Consider the following 18,604-nt stretch of genomic DNA (forward strand, 5'->3'; position numbering starts at 1 on the left):
GAAATCCACCCCTCTGTGGAAGCTCGGACTGAAATCAAAAGTGGGGGGGGGGAGAGTTGGAGGAGGACTCATTCGCCGTTGCTCGTTTCCAGGGTGAAATCCGCAAGGCTGAAACATTAAAATCAACAAGAGGAACGAAATATCCCCAACAACAACCACGAAATCCTTGCCAGCAGGGAATTAAAAACACACACACACACCCCAACAAACCAGAATCTGCTAATCTAACCAGTACAAATCAGACAGATATTTTCCAGCCATCTGCATTTAAATCACACACATGCAAGAGAGAGAGAGAGAGAGAGAGAGAGAGAGAGAGAGAGAGAGGGAACAACCTCACACCAAAACGTGGAGCCAGACCCAGGCAGAGGTGGCATGAGAAGGAGGGACAAGGGTCTTTTGTCTGCGTCCAGTTTGTGCAGGGGTCTGAGCAGTTGGGAAGCGCAGGGCAGTGCTCAAGGCTTCTGGTTCCATCGCTAGCATTAGAGCCCTAGCTAGCATCGCTAGCATTCGGAGAGCTGGTCGTGCTTTCAGCACCAGGCGCTCTGGACAGCTCCCTGCGCGCAGCAGACCTCCCTGCTCGCCTTCTTTCCCTGTCCCTCACCTCCTCTCTCTCTCTCCCTCTCCCCCCACCCCGCATTACTGTACAGCTGGAGATGCATCTAAATTAAGTCCTATTCAACAACAAGTAGATCTCTTTTGTAGGGGAGTCTCGCAAGGCTCTGCTCTCAATTAAACTGCATTTTCTCTATACGAAATTGACCGTCAGCTGTAATTGTCCCGATTTTCTTTCTCTCCCTCTCCTCCCTCTCCCTCTGCCTCCCTCCCCTCTTCTCTTTCTCTCTCTCTCCTTCCCCCCTCCCCCCATTCTTGCAGGAACGACTCTTTGGGAACCTGGTCCACCCAGGGATGTAAAACTGTGCTTACCGATGCATCCCATACGAAATGCTTATGTGATCGTCTCTCTACCTTCGCCATTTTGGCTCAGCAACCTAGAGAAATAGTAAGTAACTAAAGGGGAGGAAAAAGATCTGAGTTTAATGCAAAGGCTGCAAGAATTTTTGTGTGTGTGTCAGCTATAAACCCCAGGCATATTTCAGACGTTTGCATGGAGAGAGTGTATAAACGTTGGAGGTGGGGAAAAAGACTGCCTGATCCATTATCTGTTAGCATCTCTTAGTTTATGGAAATGGATTACAGATTGTGTGATATGTAACTAAATGGTGGTCAGTTTCAGGTGTCTATCACTTCCCATTTTCATGGAGAAAACTTAGCAACTGCTATGTGTTATAGACTTCTCTGTTGAATAATTATCTATTTAGCAGTCTTGGGGGGGGGGGGAGAATATGCAAGGTTTTTCATTGTTGCAAGTAAAATCAGAAACCTAGCCACTCTAGTTAAACAGATTGCAGCTCTGCATTGGGTATTTTCAGTGCAGGGAAGCTATGCTGTCTGTTGATATCTTATAAGAGGCAATCTAGTATGAGTTAAATGGGGTATATAAAATAAATATGAATTCAGAAGTACTGCTGACTGTTAAATAGAGGTATGCTTTTTAAGTAAACACCTGTGAACCTTTAAGCAAAATCAGTAGATTGTAAATGTATAGATCAGGAATGATTGTAGTGGGAAATTAGAGGTGCTTGACTGAATTAAACTCAGAATCTGGGGTAAGATATACATTTTGTCTTGTCTGGATGACAAATCATATTGATAAAATATAATTTATAGTGGAGCCTTAAGGCTTTTCAGCTACACATGACTAGATCAAGCAGCACGTAGCTGCAAACTTCTATGTCTAATTGTTTTGTTAGCATTATTAACCAATGTCATATACATTTTAGAACCATAAACCTGGTGGGAATGCTCACATGTGGGGGGAGGTGTTTTTTGGTACTTCATAGCACAAAATAAGGCTTTTCTGCCTCAAGGTCATTTATTCTTTAGCTCCTGTAAATATTAAACATTAAAAGTGCTGCTGTTTTAGTAGTCCAGATTTTTCAAATAGTTTATATATTTTGTTCTTTTTAAAAAAAATTGGTGGTTTTTTTTTTTAATCTGCTCAGAGACATGAGGAAAATGAATGCTGTCTTTAAGGCAAAGTTACTGTAAACTCAGAAAGTTTGATCCTGGGTTTTGGATAAGAAACTGGTGGCATTTAATTTGTGAAAATAATCCAACTTATTTGCTTACTACATTACTTTCTAAACACTACTCTCTGTCAAGGAAACCACACTTTTAAACTGCATTCTTAAAATCTAGAAATCTAGAAACCTTTCTATCTTTAATAAATGTTATGATCTCCTGTTAAGCTTCTGATTTTATTATTCTCTTTATTTTTTTTCTTTCTTTAGTTGATTTACAAAGAATAAGACTGCAAGGCCAGTGGGGATACTATATTGGTATTCCATAAGTTCCAAGGCCTCAGAGTAGTTCAAATGAAAGGTAGAGTTAGGAGAAGTAGTTGCTTGCTGGTAATGTAATTGAGATGAAGTGGCTGTTCACCAAGTCAGCTTTGCATCTCTCTCTTTTTTGGCTTGGTGCTGTAGTTACTGGAATGTGCTTTCATCTGATAGGTGTTTATTATGATCCACAGATCATGGAATCATCTGGTACACCCTCAGTAACCCTCATAGTAGGCAGTGGCCTGTCATGCTTGGCTTTGATTACCCTAGCAGTTGTCTATGCAGCACTATGGAGGTATGTACTTGATCTGTATGATTTTGTAGAAATGTACAATTTTTCATAATTAAGGAACCATTAATGAAGCATCTCTATTTTTAATCAAAAACAGAATATCTCTGTGAAAGAGCTGTAAATCAGACATTTAAATGTGAAACTAAATCTGATTACTGTAAAGCAGACATTTAAATGTGAAAATAAATCTGGCCTACTTGTTATCAAAAACCCAGTTTCTCTCTCTCTCTCTCTCTCTCTCTCTCTCTCATTAATGATAAGCACTATTATTTAACCAGTGGTTATAATGGCTGGAGCTATGATATGTATTCAGAACTGCACCACCTTAAATACTTTTCCTCTTCCTGCAGTGGAGAGGAGGGTATGGAACAACTCTCCCAGCTGAGAAGGCTCACATTCTTAGGAACTGTGCACATGAGGAGGTCAAAGGAATAACCTGTGGAATGACTGTCTGCCATTGTTGTAGTCACATCTTTATTTGAGGATTTGCCTTTAAAATAAGCAGTTTGGTGAATGCTACTCCAAGATTCTGTTTATGGATTTCCTGTTGGATTCAGTAGCACAGAGGTTTTGCTAATGACTCAAAAGAGTTCTTAGTAACTTTCCTGATCTGGGGCCACCTCACACATTCACTTTTATCTCCACAAGATAATTTTCCAATAAAGAATGTCTTGCATGAACTATGATTTTTACAAAAACAGCTGCCATATGGAATGCTGGGATGACAGGAGCTACCCAAGGATACTGCATGGTGATGCTGAGCCTACCACTGTCTTTAGACGTTAAAGATCACCTTGAATTCACAGAAGCAAACTTGACCAGATGGGATTATTTTTGTACCATATGATAGAATCCAAGGATTCCACATGAATAGGTGGTTGTACCCAGTATAATGCTATATATTTAGCTTGGTACTGTCTAAAAACTATAAATATTATACCCAGCTTACTTAACTGTGATAGTTTCCAAAATGGGGAAAAAGTGTTGAAGGCTTCTGACTCTATAAAAGTAGTAGTAATGCATAAATATTTATCAGTGAAAGAAACTGAGCAAAACATTGATTAAAAAAAATATTGTGAATTGTTGTTTTGTTTTAATGAAGGAATAGCCTTCTATTCCTGGGTCAGTGCCCCAGAGAAGAAAAATTATTTTGTCACTCCAACCAACTATTTCATGTGTAGTCAAGTGCTATAATAAAGTTTTACCAAATAGCAGTAAGGGCTCTGCAGTTATTAGGCACATGCTCTCAGGCATACCTGGTGCATCTTATGTGAAACCTAAAGAGAAATGCAACATTAAATGGTGGAATCTCTCTCTCTCTCTCTCTCTCTCTCTCTCTCTCTCTCTCATTTTTTTGAAAAGTTTATTTGCTTTATGAATAAATTTATCAATAACCTTTTACCATACAGTACTTTGACCAAAATTCAGAAGGACTGTCAGAAATCAGAGGGTAGCATTCCCAGGGGTTAGGCACAGTGCTTTGTAGGCACCTCAATGCGCAGTAGAAGATGCCCCTTTCCCTCACCATTGAAGCAATTCCAGGTGGTGAGAGCAATGCAGAGGTGTCTCCTCTGCTTTGCTCTAGCCGACCAGAATGACTCCAAAGGCGAGTAGGAGGGGCCACTTACACAGTGTGTTGAGGCACCTTCTAAATGTAGCACTGTGCCCCTCTACTGGAGCCAGATAATATTTGTCAGCTGGGCATCCCAGCTGGGTTTAATGCAAGGAAAACCACTGGAGAACTTACCATCTTATTCATTAATCCCTGTTACCCATTTAAGTAGAAGTACTTGGATTGCTATAAATCAGTTTAAATCCTTGAGCTCACCTGTGTTACAGAGCTGTTAATTTGTAGTAGGGAGGTCCCAAGGCTACATTTTACACTGGCAGGCATAGATGCAATTATCAGTTAGGGTCTTTTGTAACAAATCGATTTGGTTTCCTGTTCCTGTGAAATTACTCTTGTAATCTATTTTTTTAAAATGCAGCTAAAAATGAATTTGCTAAGTGTGCAACAAGTTTGCTTGTTTGGCAGTGATTTATCTTGTAGACTTGTGGGTATACAGTTTGGATTTAGGTGGTGTTGACTTGTCACATGATACTGAGTTCCCTAGCACAATAAAAATAGATAACACAACACCATCCTGATTTATTCAAGCCCCAATGACCCTTTGCACTGTTTGACCACATACAACATTGGCAAAAGAAGTTTGTCAACACAAACTAAGATTATTTCAAATTCCACAGTATTTTACATGAAAATTTAGAACAGATTCATTACTAATATTAAATAGATAAACTTAATAGAGAATGTTTCGCTTGATCTTAGCCAAAAGGCCGAGAAGCGATTGCTTGTGTAGCTTGTATAGCCAAATGGAGTTCAGTTCATGCCATATAGATAGAAAACAGAAAAACACGAATAATGCCATTCTAACCCTGCTCTGGTACAGCCAGGATGCATGGCCTGTGCCATATCCCACAGAGTTGGAGCAGGCTGGAGATCATAAATAAGGGGATATTTTTCCCCTTATCTTGTGCTAAGCCCCAGCCTATCCTATGAGGCTACTTGGATCTGTGCCAGCTATTTAGCTGGCGCAAATCTGAGAAACCCAGGTAGGACTCCAAGGCCTAGGAGTGGGGGTTAGGATATGGCATGTGCTACCCCCACTGAGCCCACCCTTCCTGGGCCCAATCTGCCCCCCAGTCCAACCTCCCACTGCCCCAACTCCACCTGATGCAAAATTTACCTGTGCCAATAGGCACAGGGATCAGAGCTAGCACCAGCAGGCCAGTGCACATCATTGTGCCTGTGCTACTGGCTCTCAAGCCCGTGCAAATGAGCATTATAGCTTGTAACTGAATTATGCCATTTTAGGATTGGGCTGACATGCAAGCACACCCACAATTTCATATACAGTAGATTTAATTGCACAAGAAATATTGAAACACGTAGGTGCTCTTCCATGAGCTTTTTTTTTCCCCTAAGAGAATGATCACCAAAGATAAACAGGGAGTGTCTGTTCATTTCTTGCCCAAAGCACAAAACCCCAGGAAAGTGTTGTCCCATTTTCTGTTATACATTTAGCTAAGGATGTAAATGTTAATTAGTCCACAGAAGTGAACTAAATAGGTTCATAAGACTGTGAATTTGCAGAACTATGTTGGAGCAAGTAACTTGAAGATACCAATTTGGAGAAGCTACTTGCTCGTGAACCATTGCCTGTTGCCCAGCTGAGCTGAGACAACTTCATCATTTGAGCATAGGAACATAAGAACATAAGAACAGCCCCACTGGATCAGGCCATAGGCCCATCTAGTCCAGCTTCCTGTATCTCACAGCGGCCCACCAAATGCCCCAGGGAGCACACCAGATAACAAGAGACCTCATCCTGGTGCCCTCCCTTGCATCTGGCCTTCTGACATAGGCCATTTCCAAAATCAGGAGGTTGCGCATACACATCATGGCTTGTACCCGTAATGGATTTTTCCTCCAGAAACTTGTCTGTTCTAACTCTCCCAACACTCAATTTTAGTGGATGTCCCCTGGTTCTGGTGTTATGTGAGAGTGTAAAGAGCATCTCCCTATCCACTCTGTCCATCCCCTGCATAATTTTGTATGTCTCAATCATGTCCCCCCTCAGGCGTCTCTTTTCTAGGCTGAAGAGGCCCAAACGCTGTAGCTTTTCCTCATAAGGAAGGTGCCCCAGCCCAGCAATCATCTTAGTTGCTCTCTTTTGCACCTTTTCCATTTCCACTATGTCTTTTTTGAGATGCGGTGACCAGAACTGGACACAATACTCCAGGTATGGCCTTACCATAGGGCCACTCCTGAGACACTTTGGGGAGCACACCCCTCGCTTCTTCTCTCACCTTTGCAAATGGATCAGGGGATGAGGCTGGGTCAGATCTGGCACCCTGCACTTCGAGATGGAGAGAGGTGGCTTTTTGGTTGAGACCAGAGTGGGGCTCTTCAGCTCTGCCTCCTGCTTCTTCCCACAGTGGCCACTCAGGTGCCCTGTTGAGGTGCCCACAAGCAGGGAGAAAGGCAGATGCTCTCGCCTGCTTTCAGCAGACAGCCTCTGAATAGGGAGGTTCCAGATCTTCATCATACTAGTAGTCAGTGACAGACCTGTCCTTCCTGCATTCACTTAATCTTCTGGGTGGTGAAGTCCAGAATGGATTGTGAGGAGCTCCAGAAGGCTCTCTCTAAACTGGGGGAATGGGCAGCAAAATGGCAAGTGTGCTTCAATATAAGCAAGTGTAAAGTGAAGCATAAAGTTTGCATAAACACTGATGAGTCTTAGCTGCCTGTGAGGGATCAGGAGAGAAATCTTGGGGTGCTGGTGGACAACTTGATGAAAATGTTGATGAGCCTAAAACATCAAAACAAAATCTATCTTTTGTCTACATATAATCAAACTGTGCAGGGTTCAGGTATTTAATAATCAGATGAATTGTCTGTTTTCTTGCTTCTATACATACAATTTTAAACATAGTGTAGCATATTGATTAATAAGTACATTAAACTGAGCCTAATATTCTGTGTTTAAATGTGAAGCTTCAGTTTCCATATAAATTTTAATACATCAGTTGTCATTTCATCCATATTCCTAGGTTGCTGAGGACATTGAGTAAAACCTGAGCCCCCATGGTGCCCCACCCACCTCCAAATGGCACATTAGGTACTATACTGCCCTTGGTACTGAGAGATCAGGGGTTTGGCTAGTCAGATGAGCCCTTTGATGGACTTGGTCCCTCAGCTGTTGCCCAACTTGTCCAATCCATGGAGGCACTCCTATGTATGCTCACATACATATTTCTACTGCATGCTATGCAGTGAGTATAGTCCTCTAAGCACTTGTCTTGCATATGCCATATTGAAACAAGTTGGAGTTAAGTCAGCGCAAATCTAGTCATTTCAATATGGCTTCTGCAAAATCAGTTCGGAGAGGACTAGAGTCAGTCATGAGGAGCTACATTACACTTGAACTGAATGGTTCAAGCTCCTACTATCAATTTGTTACTCCATCAAGGGCCACAGCTTACAGGTACTAATGGCCATGTGGCTACTGGCTTTGACTTTGTGGGAGCATTAAGAAGTACTTGTTGCAATTCTGGTTTTCCTTGTCCAGTGCTGTTATTAATAATTATTGTATAAGAATGTGGCATATGAATAAAAAGAATGTATGAGCCTTGATTTTAAAAGTACAATTCCACCCCCTGACAGAAGGCCTTATATGTCTTAAGGTGCCATTAAACTTAAAGAACTATTGATGTTAATGGTTGCTTACTTTTAATAAGAATATACTATACTGATATGCTGTGCATTTAGAAAATCTATTGATATGTGTGTTTATTTGGACAGGTACATCAGATCTGAGAGGTCAATAATTCTGATTAATTTCTGCCTATCTATTATCTCATCAAATATCCTTATACTGGTTGGACAAACACAGACACATAATAAGGTATGACTGAACTGTCTTTATATTTTAATTGCAATCTGTTTTTATATAGCTGAATACATTTTTTTTGGCAAAAAAAAAATTGCAGAATAGACAGTTGCTTTCTGGTGGAATATGCAAAGCCAAAGAAATGATTCAACATGTTTCCTAATAATTTTTTCTTCCTCCAAACTCTTGGTTTTATTCCCTCTGGATAATTAGTGTTTTTCTGTAGCAAACTTGTGTAAATTTCAAAGCTGAAATAGTTCAAAGGCATGATTACATCAAAAGCACAGATTCTGGCTCATTATGGTGGTTGTAATGGGATTGTGCTACAAGGTTTTTGTCTTTTTATTGCCATACTGACATTCAATAGATGAGTATAAAATATACAGAAACTAGATTATTATTCTTGATCTTGATCATTTGGGCCCCTATATGCTAAGTGAATGCTATAGATTATTTGGACATGATAGTGAATTATAATTGGTGTGTTGTTTTTAACAGCTTGTGTTTTGTACTTACAATACATGTTATTTTCAGTCTACGTGGTATGTGTTAAACATTTTCAAAAATAGGTCTTGACTGCTAAGGGTGATTCTATCTTGTTAAACTGTCATCCATGAGATTAATCTGTGGGACTAACATTCTGGTCCTAAACACAGTGCACTACAGTTCTATTTAAATCAATGGGAATGACTTTCATGTATTGTTTGGGATTGTCATAGTATTGGTTTATGGATGAAGTTAAGATTCATTCCTGTCTGAAGGATTATCACTAATTTATGAGTCATGGCTACATGTTTGTCCCAAGTTGATTTCTGTGAAAGTATAATGGCTTGAAGGGCTTAGGAAAAATCAGAGCTTGTACTGTACATGGGTTTAATGTGTGAATACTGCAATCTAGATCTTACTATTCTAAGATCTGTAGTTTTCTGTTGATGATAATATTTCCAGTGAAGGCAATCTGATCAGTCCAGCAAAACAGAGCAAGAGAGGAGATATTAAGAATCAGATTTGTGGTCTGAACCCTAAGAATTGCTGCCTCAGCAAACACATGATCAGAAGAAAGGTACATATAGCATTTTGCTGCTACAGTATTGCTAGTGCAACCAAGTGGCTCGGATCTTATGCAGTCAAAATATGTGTGGTAAATCCCAGTGAGGCTAAAAAGATTAGAGCAGTGTTTAAACCTTTATGGCACAGTGACTCAGATTAGGGTACCATTCTGGAAAATCAGATATCTCTCTTTGCTTCATTTTTTTTTACCGTTGCCTGTAATAATGTCTTTTCACTTTTGATTTCAAATAAAATGAAATACTTGTATACAAAGAAAATCAGTCATAACTATGTCCCATTGAAATTAATACGACTCAAATTAGTCATTACCAACTGGCTTATTACCCAGTCCTAGCCTCATGGTACTGCAGAGCACTGCTATCAGTGCAAAGTCATCATCATAAAGATCATGGCCCTGCTGCCATAAATGTTTTAATTTTTAGTTCTAACGCATTTCAGGTCTTGGGTCTAGTTTATACCTGCATTTAGTGATGCACATAAGCAGTCTGCTCCCATGAGCAGTCTGGTATGGGAGAAGGAATTTAAGGAGTACCACAGCAGTAACTTCTGTGAAGAGGGGGTAGCAGAATACTAAACTCCTTTCCATGAAAACTGATGTTGTGGTATTGTCTGAGTTTTGTCCTCCTATGTTTTACTGCTCACTCAAGTAGATGATTCATTTGAGCAGTAAAATATAATGCATGAATCAGCACTCAGATGTAAATATCTAGAAAGAAAGCATTCTATGGTGTACTTCACACACACACACACACACACACACACACACACACACACACACACCCTGCGTCTCTCTCACATACAGACACACAGAGCTGCATGAGAGCTATTTCTCTATTGAGAGCAACCCCCATAGTTCTGGGAAATATATGCATTTTTTTTTTCCAAACACATGCATGGGTGTTATATATGGGTTATATGGGTGTTTCCCACCTAATCCTTATCCTTCCAGTATAAGACAACCATGTATAAAGGTGACTTGTTCATCGCAGCTGTTCTGATGATGCTGTATGAAAGTTCTTTCCTGCAGTGAATATTCTATTTCTATCAAGGTATTTTGAGGTGGGAGGGCCTTCCTTAAATGGAAGGACCATAGGTCAGTGTTAGAGCACATGCTTTGCATTCAAAAGGTCCCTACCATCTCCTTATAGGGGTGCTTAAAACCTTAGAGCAGCGGTTCCCAAATTGTGTGCTGTGGAACTAACAGGGGTGCTGTGGGATGTCTCCAGCAGCCTCTTCTTGCCAGCTCTCCCAGGCACCACCATTTTGGATCGTGCAAGATCTCATGGGAATCATGCAAGTTCTCAAAAGAATCATGCAAGATCTTGCGTGGTCCAGGATGGTAGAAGAGGCTGCTGCAAAAGAAGGGGACCATGACCATGATACATATTGAAATTGCGGCGTTAGAGAGTCACTGAGGATAGTACCAATGGAGATAGAGTAAGGGCCCAATTCTATCCAACTTTCCTGCACCAATACAACCCAAATGGAAGAGAACAAATATTCCCTTACCTTAAGGAGGCCTCTGTGACTGATGCCACACTGCAGGATGCAGCACATACCCCATTGGCACAGCTGAATCAGCAGTGGAAAGTTGGATACGATTGGGCCCCAATAGTCTCTAACTCAGCAGAAGCCAGCCAGCTTCCTATGCTTTTGTGCGTGTGTGTGTATGAATAGTATTGTTTGAATATGATGTGTTCCCTCTCCACTCCATCCATCCACCCCAAAAAAAACAGCAATCAAGCCAAAACAAATGTGCAATTATTAGTTTTTTTTGGTATGAAATTGACTTCACACGTCTTTTTCTGTTTACAACTTATCTTAATCCATATGTTTCCCTTACAAATTGCTGTGAAAGTACTTCATAGGAAGAAGGACAGAGTAAAATGTTCTATGCCAAAATGTGTCTCCATTAATTCATAGCAACATTTGTTTTTAACAATTTTGTTTACTATCTAGTTAATATATTCTAATACCAGATTCAGCTTTGTGCTTTCTGCAGTCCCATGTATTTTATGCTGAATTACCACAAATGGCCACAATGCAGCCACATTTTGTGGTTAAATTTTGAGGAGGTTTGTTACTGTGATTCCTTTCTAATGAAAATAAAATGTTAAATATGAAATGAAACATTTAAAAAAATGATGAAATAATTGATGTCATTAATCATGGCACTCACAAAGCGTAGAGCCTTGGAAACTGTAGAAGCAACTTTAAAGTGTTTGTGTTGAGTTATCAATTGACAACATAGATCTGAAACTGGATCATACTTCTGATATGTGCTTTTTTTGTGTTTATTCACCTAAGAATATTAGGATCTAGAACTAACCTGATTTTAAAGTTACTTGTAAATTAAATGGATACTTAGTCAAAGGCATGGGTGGTGTGAATTACATGAACCAATTTTTTATCTAGAGAGAGTGCAGCACAGTAGCTAAGAGCCTGAGCTGCAAATCAGGATTTTCCTGGTTCACAGTTTGCCTGCTATGAAGTCACTAACAGCCCAGTCCTACCTAAATCTGTGTAGCAATGCAGCATCCCTCAGGGGATTTTTGGCTGCTGGAGGTCTCCTCGTGGTAAGGGGACATTTGACTGTTCCATAGCTGTGGAAGGCTGGTTCCAGGCTATGGGGTTCCATAGAATTCCACTGTCATAAAATGGCTACTGACTGAGCTCACAGCGCTCCATTGGCAGCCATTTTGGAAGCGTTGCCACAAGAGGTGTTGTGTTCCCTGGCTTTTGCCAGACCTGCTAGGACTCACCAGAGCAGGTAAGGCCATGGCAGGAATGGGGAGGAACAAAACAGGGTGGGGAGGGGAGAGGGACAGGGTGGGGAGTCTGCAGGAAAGGTGGATCAGGCATGCAGGACCCTATCCTCCTTTTTTACAGAGTCCCTGCCCCTTTTCTCTCCTCAGACCTGTACAAGCTAAAGAGCTGGTACAGGTCTGAGGAGACCCATTGCAGAGCAGGAGGCTTGTAAAGAGGTAAATTGTCTTAGCCTTCCAAAACCTCCCAATCCTCCCCTACCCTCTAGATACAGTGTGTGCCTTTATGGTGTGGCTGCAGTTGGGGGGGATAGGGTTAGGCTTCTTAAAAACTAATGTCCTGTGTGACACAGAACCAATCCGTTGCAGGTTCTGCAATGTTGATGTGAGAAAACCATATACAAATCCCCACCCAGCCCTGACAGTCCTCATTAGCCTTGAGCAAGTTGCTGTCAGCCTAAATTACCTGGCATGCTTGTTGTATAGATAAATAAACCCCATATATGCTCGTTGGAGTGCAGGGGACACCAATATGACAAATAAATAATCACCTTCCCATTTGATGATATTCCATTGTGGTCTAACAGTTATCAGTATCTTTCTTTATTTGTACCACACCCCTTTTGGTTTTCCTAGAACACATTTAAAAAAAAATACACTAGATAGAAGTTGTATAGAGAAGGAGATTCCTTTGTTATAACATTTGGAAAATCCCAAGCCTTTGAAGACAAAGGAATCCGTTCTGTAGCAAATTCCTCCCAAGTATTTGGGCTGACTATGAGCCCAATCCTGAGCTCTTGCCACCAGTCCTTCGCCGGCGCTGTCACCAATGTGCCATAAGTCCCGTTTGTGGCCCTCAGCACCAGTACAGCGCTAGTGCTAGCTCAGTGCTGGCTGGCGCTGGGCTAGCGCCGGTGGACTGCTGCTGCTCTGCCACTCCACTGCTGCCCGAACCGCTGGACAGCAGAGAGGTAGGTGGGGGTGTGGGGAAAGGCGGGGAAGAAGCATTATAGGGTGGGGGGAGGCATGCTGGGGGAAGGAACAGGGCAGGAGAGAGGCAGGACCGGAGGAGCTCTGTTCCTCCGCATTCAGAACCTCCATGTTGGGCCATGGGCCCAACACTGAGGGTCTTGATTCTATGACAGTCCAAGGGTTGCTGCAGAATTGAGTAGCCCCATTGCAGGGCTACTTACCCAGGGGAAGGGGACAAAAGTCCCCGAGGAGCCAACGGTGGCTACACTGTTGCATGCAGGATGCCGTGGCAGCAGTTTCGGCGCTGTGGCAGTCCCAGCACAATAGGAAGCTCAGGATTGGGCTGTCTAACCACTACATTTAACAGGATGATCCGTCTTTTACCTTGTTGTTGAAGGTGTGGTGGCAGTGATGCATCTCTTGGTCTTCTGGAATAGGCACAGTCTTCACAGCTCTTAGATTATTACACATCACTCAAATGATCAGCCAACTGCCATAAATGGTGGTTAGAGAAGTTGGCTTCCACTCAAAGGTGTAGCTAATGATCATGCAACCCGGTGCCAAGCTCAATATGTTGCCCTGGAAGTGATGTCACAACCGGATGTGACATCACACCCAGGCTTTTTAAAAAGTGAAAATTGGGAGGAACCCACCTCCTCCCCACAGCAGCTCACCACCCACTTGCTCTGCTGCCTCCCCCCAGTTAGTGGTATAGCTAAGGCATCTATCTGCAACTGTCTGTCAAAGAAGATTTTGTAGGCTTCCCCCTGCATGACAAAATCAAATTTAATTAAGTAAATAAATAAAAATGTATTGGTTCCATGCTGAATCATAATAACATCTCATTGGCACTCAGAACAAACAGTCTCATAGGTCGGTTTGGAGTTAAGCAAATCCACTTTTTGTTCCACAAGTCAGTTGTGTTTTCATTTTCTGGTTAATTGGCCATAACTTTTGATAGAAAACAGATATTCCAATGCCATTTGTTTCATTGCAGTCTGCATTAAATTATCTTTCCAATGATATATAACATGATGGTATTATTCATACATACCAAGATTTTCACAATTTTGGTCACTAGTGTCAAGCTCAGCTTGTTGCCCCTCTAAAGCTTGATGCCCAGTGCAACTGCTACCCCCTGCACCCCCTTAGCTACGCCACTGCCTCCACTGTTGTACAGCAATAGTGAGCTCAACTCCACAGTCTCAATGATAACCCTTTGACCTGCTCCTTGTTTCAAAGCAACCCTTTAAAGCAAATTCGTACAAAATTCTTTTTGTTCCTGTGTTCAGTACTCACGTAGAGAATATGTACTTGATGTATTTCTCATGGAGAAATATAGCATTTGTTTCAAACAATCAGGGATGTAGGTCTTAAGAAAACTCTCATAATGGATACTGTACTACTTCCAATGACAATCACAGGAACTGTAATGGACCTTATCCATGATTCCTTATATCATTCTTTAGCTTCATCCCATGAGTACCTCTTCTTGAGGGTAGCTAATGTGGATCTTGAGGGTAGCTAATGTGAACATTTAAACATGGCATGAACCTGCCTTGTGAAAGTTAATAAGGCCTCCCCTATTTCTACATCTTCTTTCATCTTTTCATGATAGCATATCAGCAATTCTAGAAAGAAAAAAACTCTAAAACCCAAGGACATTTCTCATTATTGTGAGTACTGAGCACACACCTTGAAGCAACCAACTAATATTTGCCTAGCCACCTTTCATAACTAAATTTAATAAAATATCCAACCTTGTTGTTTTTAAGCATATTTTTAGATGTGAATCCAGTAATTAATATGTATGAGATACATGTAGATTAGCTTTTCTCCCCAGCTAGCAGGGAGAAGTGGCTGTAGAGGATCTAGTTATCTCAGAAGGTCTGCTGGGAAATATGATGATGCCCTTGTAAGTGGAATAGTTGAGGGTAATATTAAATATTAGTTCTTGTGTATTAGGTATTATGACTGTGTACCTGTTAGCTTTATACAATTTTGTTGTCTGCATTAAGAAGAAATGAAGTTTCAAGGACTTGAAAAGGTTGTACTTTTGGCTGGTTAAATTACCTCTTGTCTTTCTTCATTGGAAAAGAGGGTGAGATGTATCTCTATCACATGAAGAAGAGTCTTAACAGTGTGTAGACAGGACCCTACAGGATCACCTGGAATTCTTCAAAGCTGAAGTACCTTTTAAAGTTTCAAATGCACACCGCTTGCAGAGAGACAATTTTTTTCTCTCTCAGTGTGAGAACCAGCATTTCAGCTTGAGGCTTCAGAAGCATAGAACTCATGACTTTTTAGCTGTTTTAAACTATGGGCAGTGCAGGGAAAAATAGGTTATGGGTTAGAGAGTGATTTAGATCGGAAGATATGCTGTCTGCAGATGGATGTTTTCTGATGGTCTTAAGGGAAGTAGGTTGATTATTTTGCAGGAAGCCTGAAGCCTAAATTTGACAGGTGGCATTATATAGCCCAAAAGATTACTGTCTAACCCAAAAAGGACAATGTTGTTGAAAGTTTAGTTAATTCATGAAACCATTGTGGAAATGTGTGTACTAAACATTTATGTTTAAATAAGGATGGTTGAAGAGAGATTTAAAAAAAAAAAAAAACATGTGTGAAGGTCATGAAGGAAAATGCCTGTTCATGAGTAGTGCAGTCATGGAGTAATCCCCATGGATACTGCTTAGTACCACAATACCCTAGCTCACTGGACATAGCCAATCTGACATGAAAGTTCATATACCTGCACTAGGGTTTCCTCTCCCTGCTTCTTGCACTGAATTGGAAACTGCATCTTCAGTTCCCCGAGATCCATAGTATCCAGAAAGGGTGAGCTCAGAAGCGGAGCTGTCTAGATGACTCTTTAAATTGTGGCCTATATATCACATAATTCTTCCCATATTATTATCTGCTTGCTTTTGCTCTCCATGCTATCAAAAAAAATTGCAGCATTTTGTCACTCTCTGGACCTTGCTGCTTGATGCTATAAATAGTTTGATTATATTCTAGCCATAACATATCAAATGGGCTTTCCTCCACTGAGTCAATGATTGGTACTGGTCAGAATAAATTGGTTCAATTCTGTGAGTGTGTGAGTGTGTGTGTGTGTGTGTGTGTGTGTGTGTGTGTGTGTGTAAATGTCATTTTTACACATTTGGAAACAGTCTCTCAGATTCATTAGTGATTGCATTGTAAATAAAAACACATTAGCCTTCTGAAGTAAACACAACAGTGTTTAGTTTAAATGGTGCAGTCTTTGCAAGGAATATAGCTAAATGACAAAAACACATTAAGGCAGATGGAGGAAGGTAATTGTGATGCATCCTTCCTTGTATGCATGTATTTTGGTCTGCTGGTGTGTCCTCCTGCCTTAAAGGAAGTTTGCATGACACATTATCCTTGAAGGCAGAATGCAAGGTATCTTGTCACAACACATGAAGAATTCTGTATCCGCCCTATCTAATTATAGCATTGCATTTGTTATGCTCTAGTTAAGACTGTTGGGGGAGGGGCAAATCATAGACCCTGTGCCTGGGGTCATCCCTCGGAATATTATGGAAGCTGCTGGAGTAAGAGGACTATCAAGGAAAACTAGAAATAGTTGTTTTTGGAAAACAAAGTGGAGGGGCAGGCTTGGATTAGCAGTGGAAGGACATGTGATCAAGTATTTGGCACCATATTTAAACTGATACCATCAGTTGTCAATTAATGTTCAATATATCCAGTATGTCCCCTTACTAACAACAACAGCATGATGTTTTATCGTGATCTGTCTGTGTCTCTGAGTGGTGAAGTGTACATATGAAGTACTCAGTATTGCTGTTTTAGATTTGAGTTCATTTGTCTGTCTAAAAAGTGCTTGGGGGGAGCCTTGTAGTCAGGCTACATATGACTTTTTACTGCAGACAAAAGCAGAGGCAGGGACTGCTGGGGATAAGGGAAGCTCCTCAGAATCATTATTCTAGGGTCAATATTTCCTTTGGACCATATGTCACCCAGATAGTTCACCTACATAATGCCAACCGCAATCATCCTTATTCACAGCTCTATGCCCCATTTTCTCCTTCCTTCCTCCATTCCATAGCTGGGATGGCATTAATGGGAAGTACAGAAAAGGGGCCTGCCACCCTACCTTTTGGGACAGCACCCATAACAACAGCACCCCATATATAAAGCTAAAAGAAAGCCAAGGTTTGGTTAGATTTGGCAGAAATCAGGAAGGTGGGCTTATGGATGGGCTTATGGATGCCCTACACAAACTTAAACACAATAATGAAGGGTTACAATGAAGGGTTACTTTACTTTTAATTTCTGTGTTAGTGAGCCTCTTTAGCTTGGTAGGTATTAGCTGTTCTCTGCACTTACTACTTCTTTTAGTGAGTTGTGCTCAGAGTGGCAAATCTTGCCCTTTCAAGAGCTCTACCAGAACATCATGATTCTCAGCCTTGCTGAACGGGAAGTGATCAACTTCTTTCCCCATCAACAACACAGTACTCTGAAAAGGAATGAACGCTCCATATTGAATGTGAAGATGCAGAGATAGCACAGCAGGGAAGTAGTTTTCCCGCCCCTGTAGTTGAACCGCTCCCAGAAACACATGCCTATTTGGACTTGTGTTGTTGGCATCCTTCAGTCTCGAAAGACTATGGTATCGCTCTCTGAATAGTGGTTCTGGAACAGAGTGTTCTCTCCAGTGCACGATGCCTGGGTAAAGTAGATATGGAGGATAGACATGCAGCAAAGCCCCCCTCTCCAGGTTGCTGAAATGGTCCAATGGAAAGGCAGAGGCCAATATGGTTGGTTCCAGCGGCGTCGCAGGAGTTGCCAGAATGTGACTGTGTTCAGCCATGAACTGCCTCAGGGACTCTGGCTCCGGATTTTGCCTCAAGGTTGACTCCTGAAGCCTTTTCCATAACTGGATGTAGCCACAAGGCAGTGGAGATTTGGGATCAGAGTTTTCCTTCTCTCAGATGAGCTGCCTTCCCAGGCTGACGAGTCCCATCTACCCGGTGGCTGTTTAGTCGCCTCTTATCCCCAGCCCCCAGGGGAGCTTGACCAATGCTGTATACCAGTTGTGATCAAAAAACAAAGATCAGGAGTCTTTCATATAAACAGCTGTCACAGAGCTCAGCATTTAACCTATGACCAGTGCCTGATATAATGTGGTTAACTGCCTCAGAGAGTAGAATCACAGATATCTTTTTATGGCAGCAGGTGGAAATCCTTTCTGGAGTTTAATTAGTGATAGTGAGAAGTAAATGAGCCATGTATACACCTATAAGATTTTGAACAAGGGAAACAGAACAAAATATCCAACATTGGCTGATATCGTTTAGACTCCTGTAGTGAGCCGCAACAAGCCCTTGACATTGTCATTGCAATAGATAAAAGTCTATAATTTCAGGCACTTTTCTGCAGTTTACTCTTGCAGGATTCAGAGGCACACCCTCAACTATTTCAGATATGCAGTTCTGAAAATGGAATTAGTGCTGTTGTTCTCTGAGCCCTATTTTTAATTGTCCCCCCCCCCTCTGGAAGTCACCCGCACAGCCCTGAAGAGCAATAACACATCCCTTTGCAAGCACCTGTTACAGTAGTTCCATGCAATCTGTTGATGACTCAAGCAAGCTATTCCTG

The 18,604-nt window shown here is 41.4% G+C and overlaps 1 protein-coding gene across 1 annotated transcript in view; it reads left to right on the forward strand.

Annotated features, from left to right (window-relative positions):
• Positions 1 to 18,604, forward strand: part of ADGRB3 (adhesion G protein-coupled receptor B3) — a 564,982-nt gene that overhangs the window by 420,104 nt on the left and 126,274 nt on the right. The window contains exons 16-18 of the mRNA XM_066612423.1: positions 877 to 1,003; positions 2,597 to 2,700; positions 8,063 to 8,165. Of these exons, the coding sequence (XP_066468520.1) occupies positions 877 to 1,003; positions 2,597 to 2,700; positions 8,063 to 8,165 (334 nt within the window). The remainder of the gene's footprint in view (positions 1 to 876; positions 1,004 to 2,596; positions 2,701 to 8,062; positions 8,166 to 18,604) is intronic.

This window comes from Tiliqua scincoides, chromosome 1 (assembly GCF_035046505.1).
Source record: "Tiliqua scincoides isolate rTilSci1 chromosome 1, rTilSci1.hap2, whole genome shotgun sequence".
Classification (NCBI taxonomy): Eukaryota; Metazoa; Chordata; class Lepidosauria; order Squamata; family Scincidae; genus Tiliqua; species Tiliqua scincoides.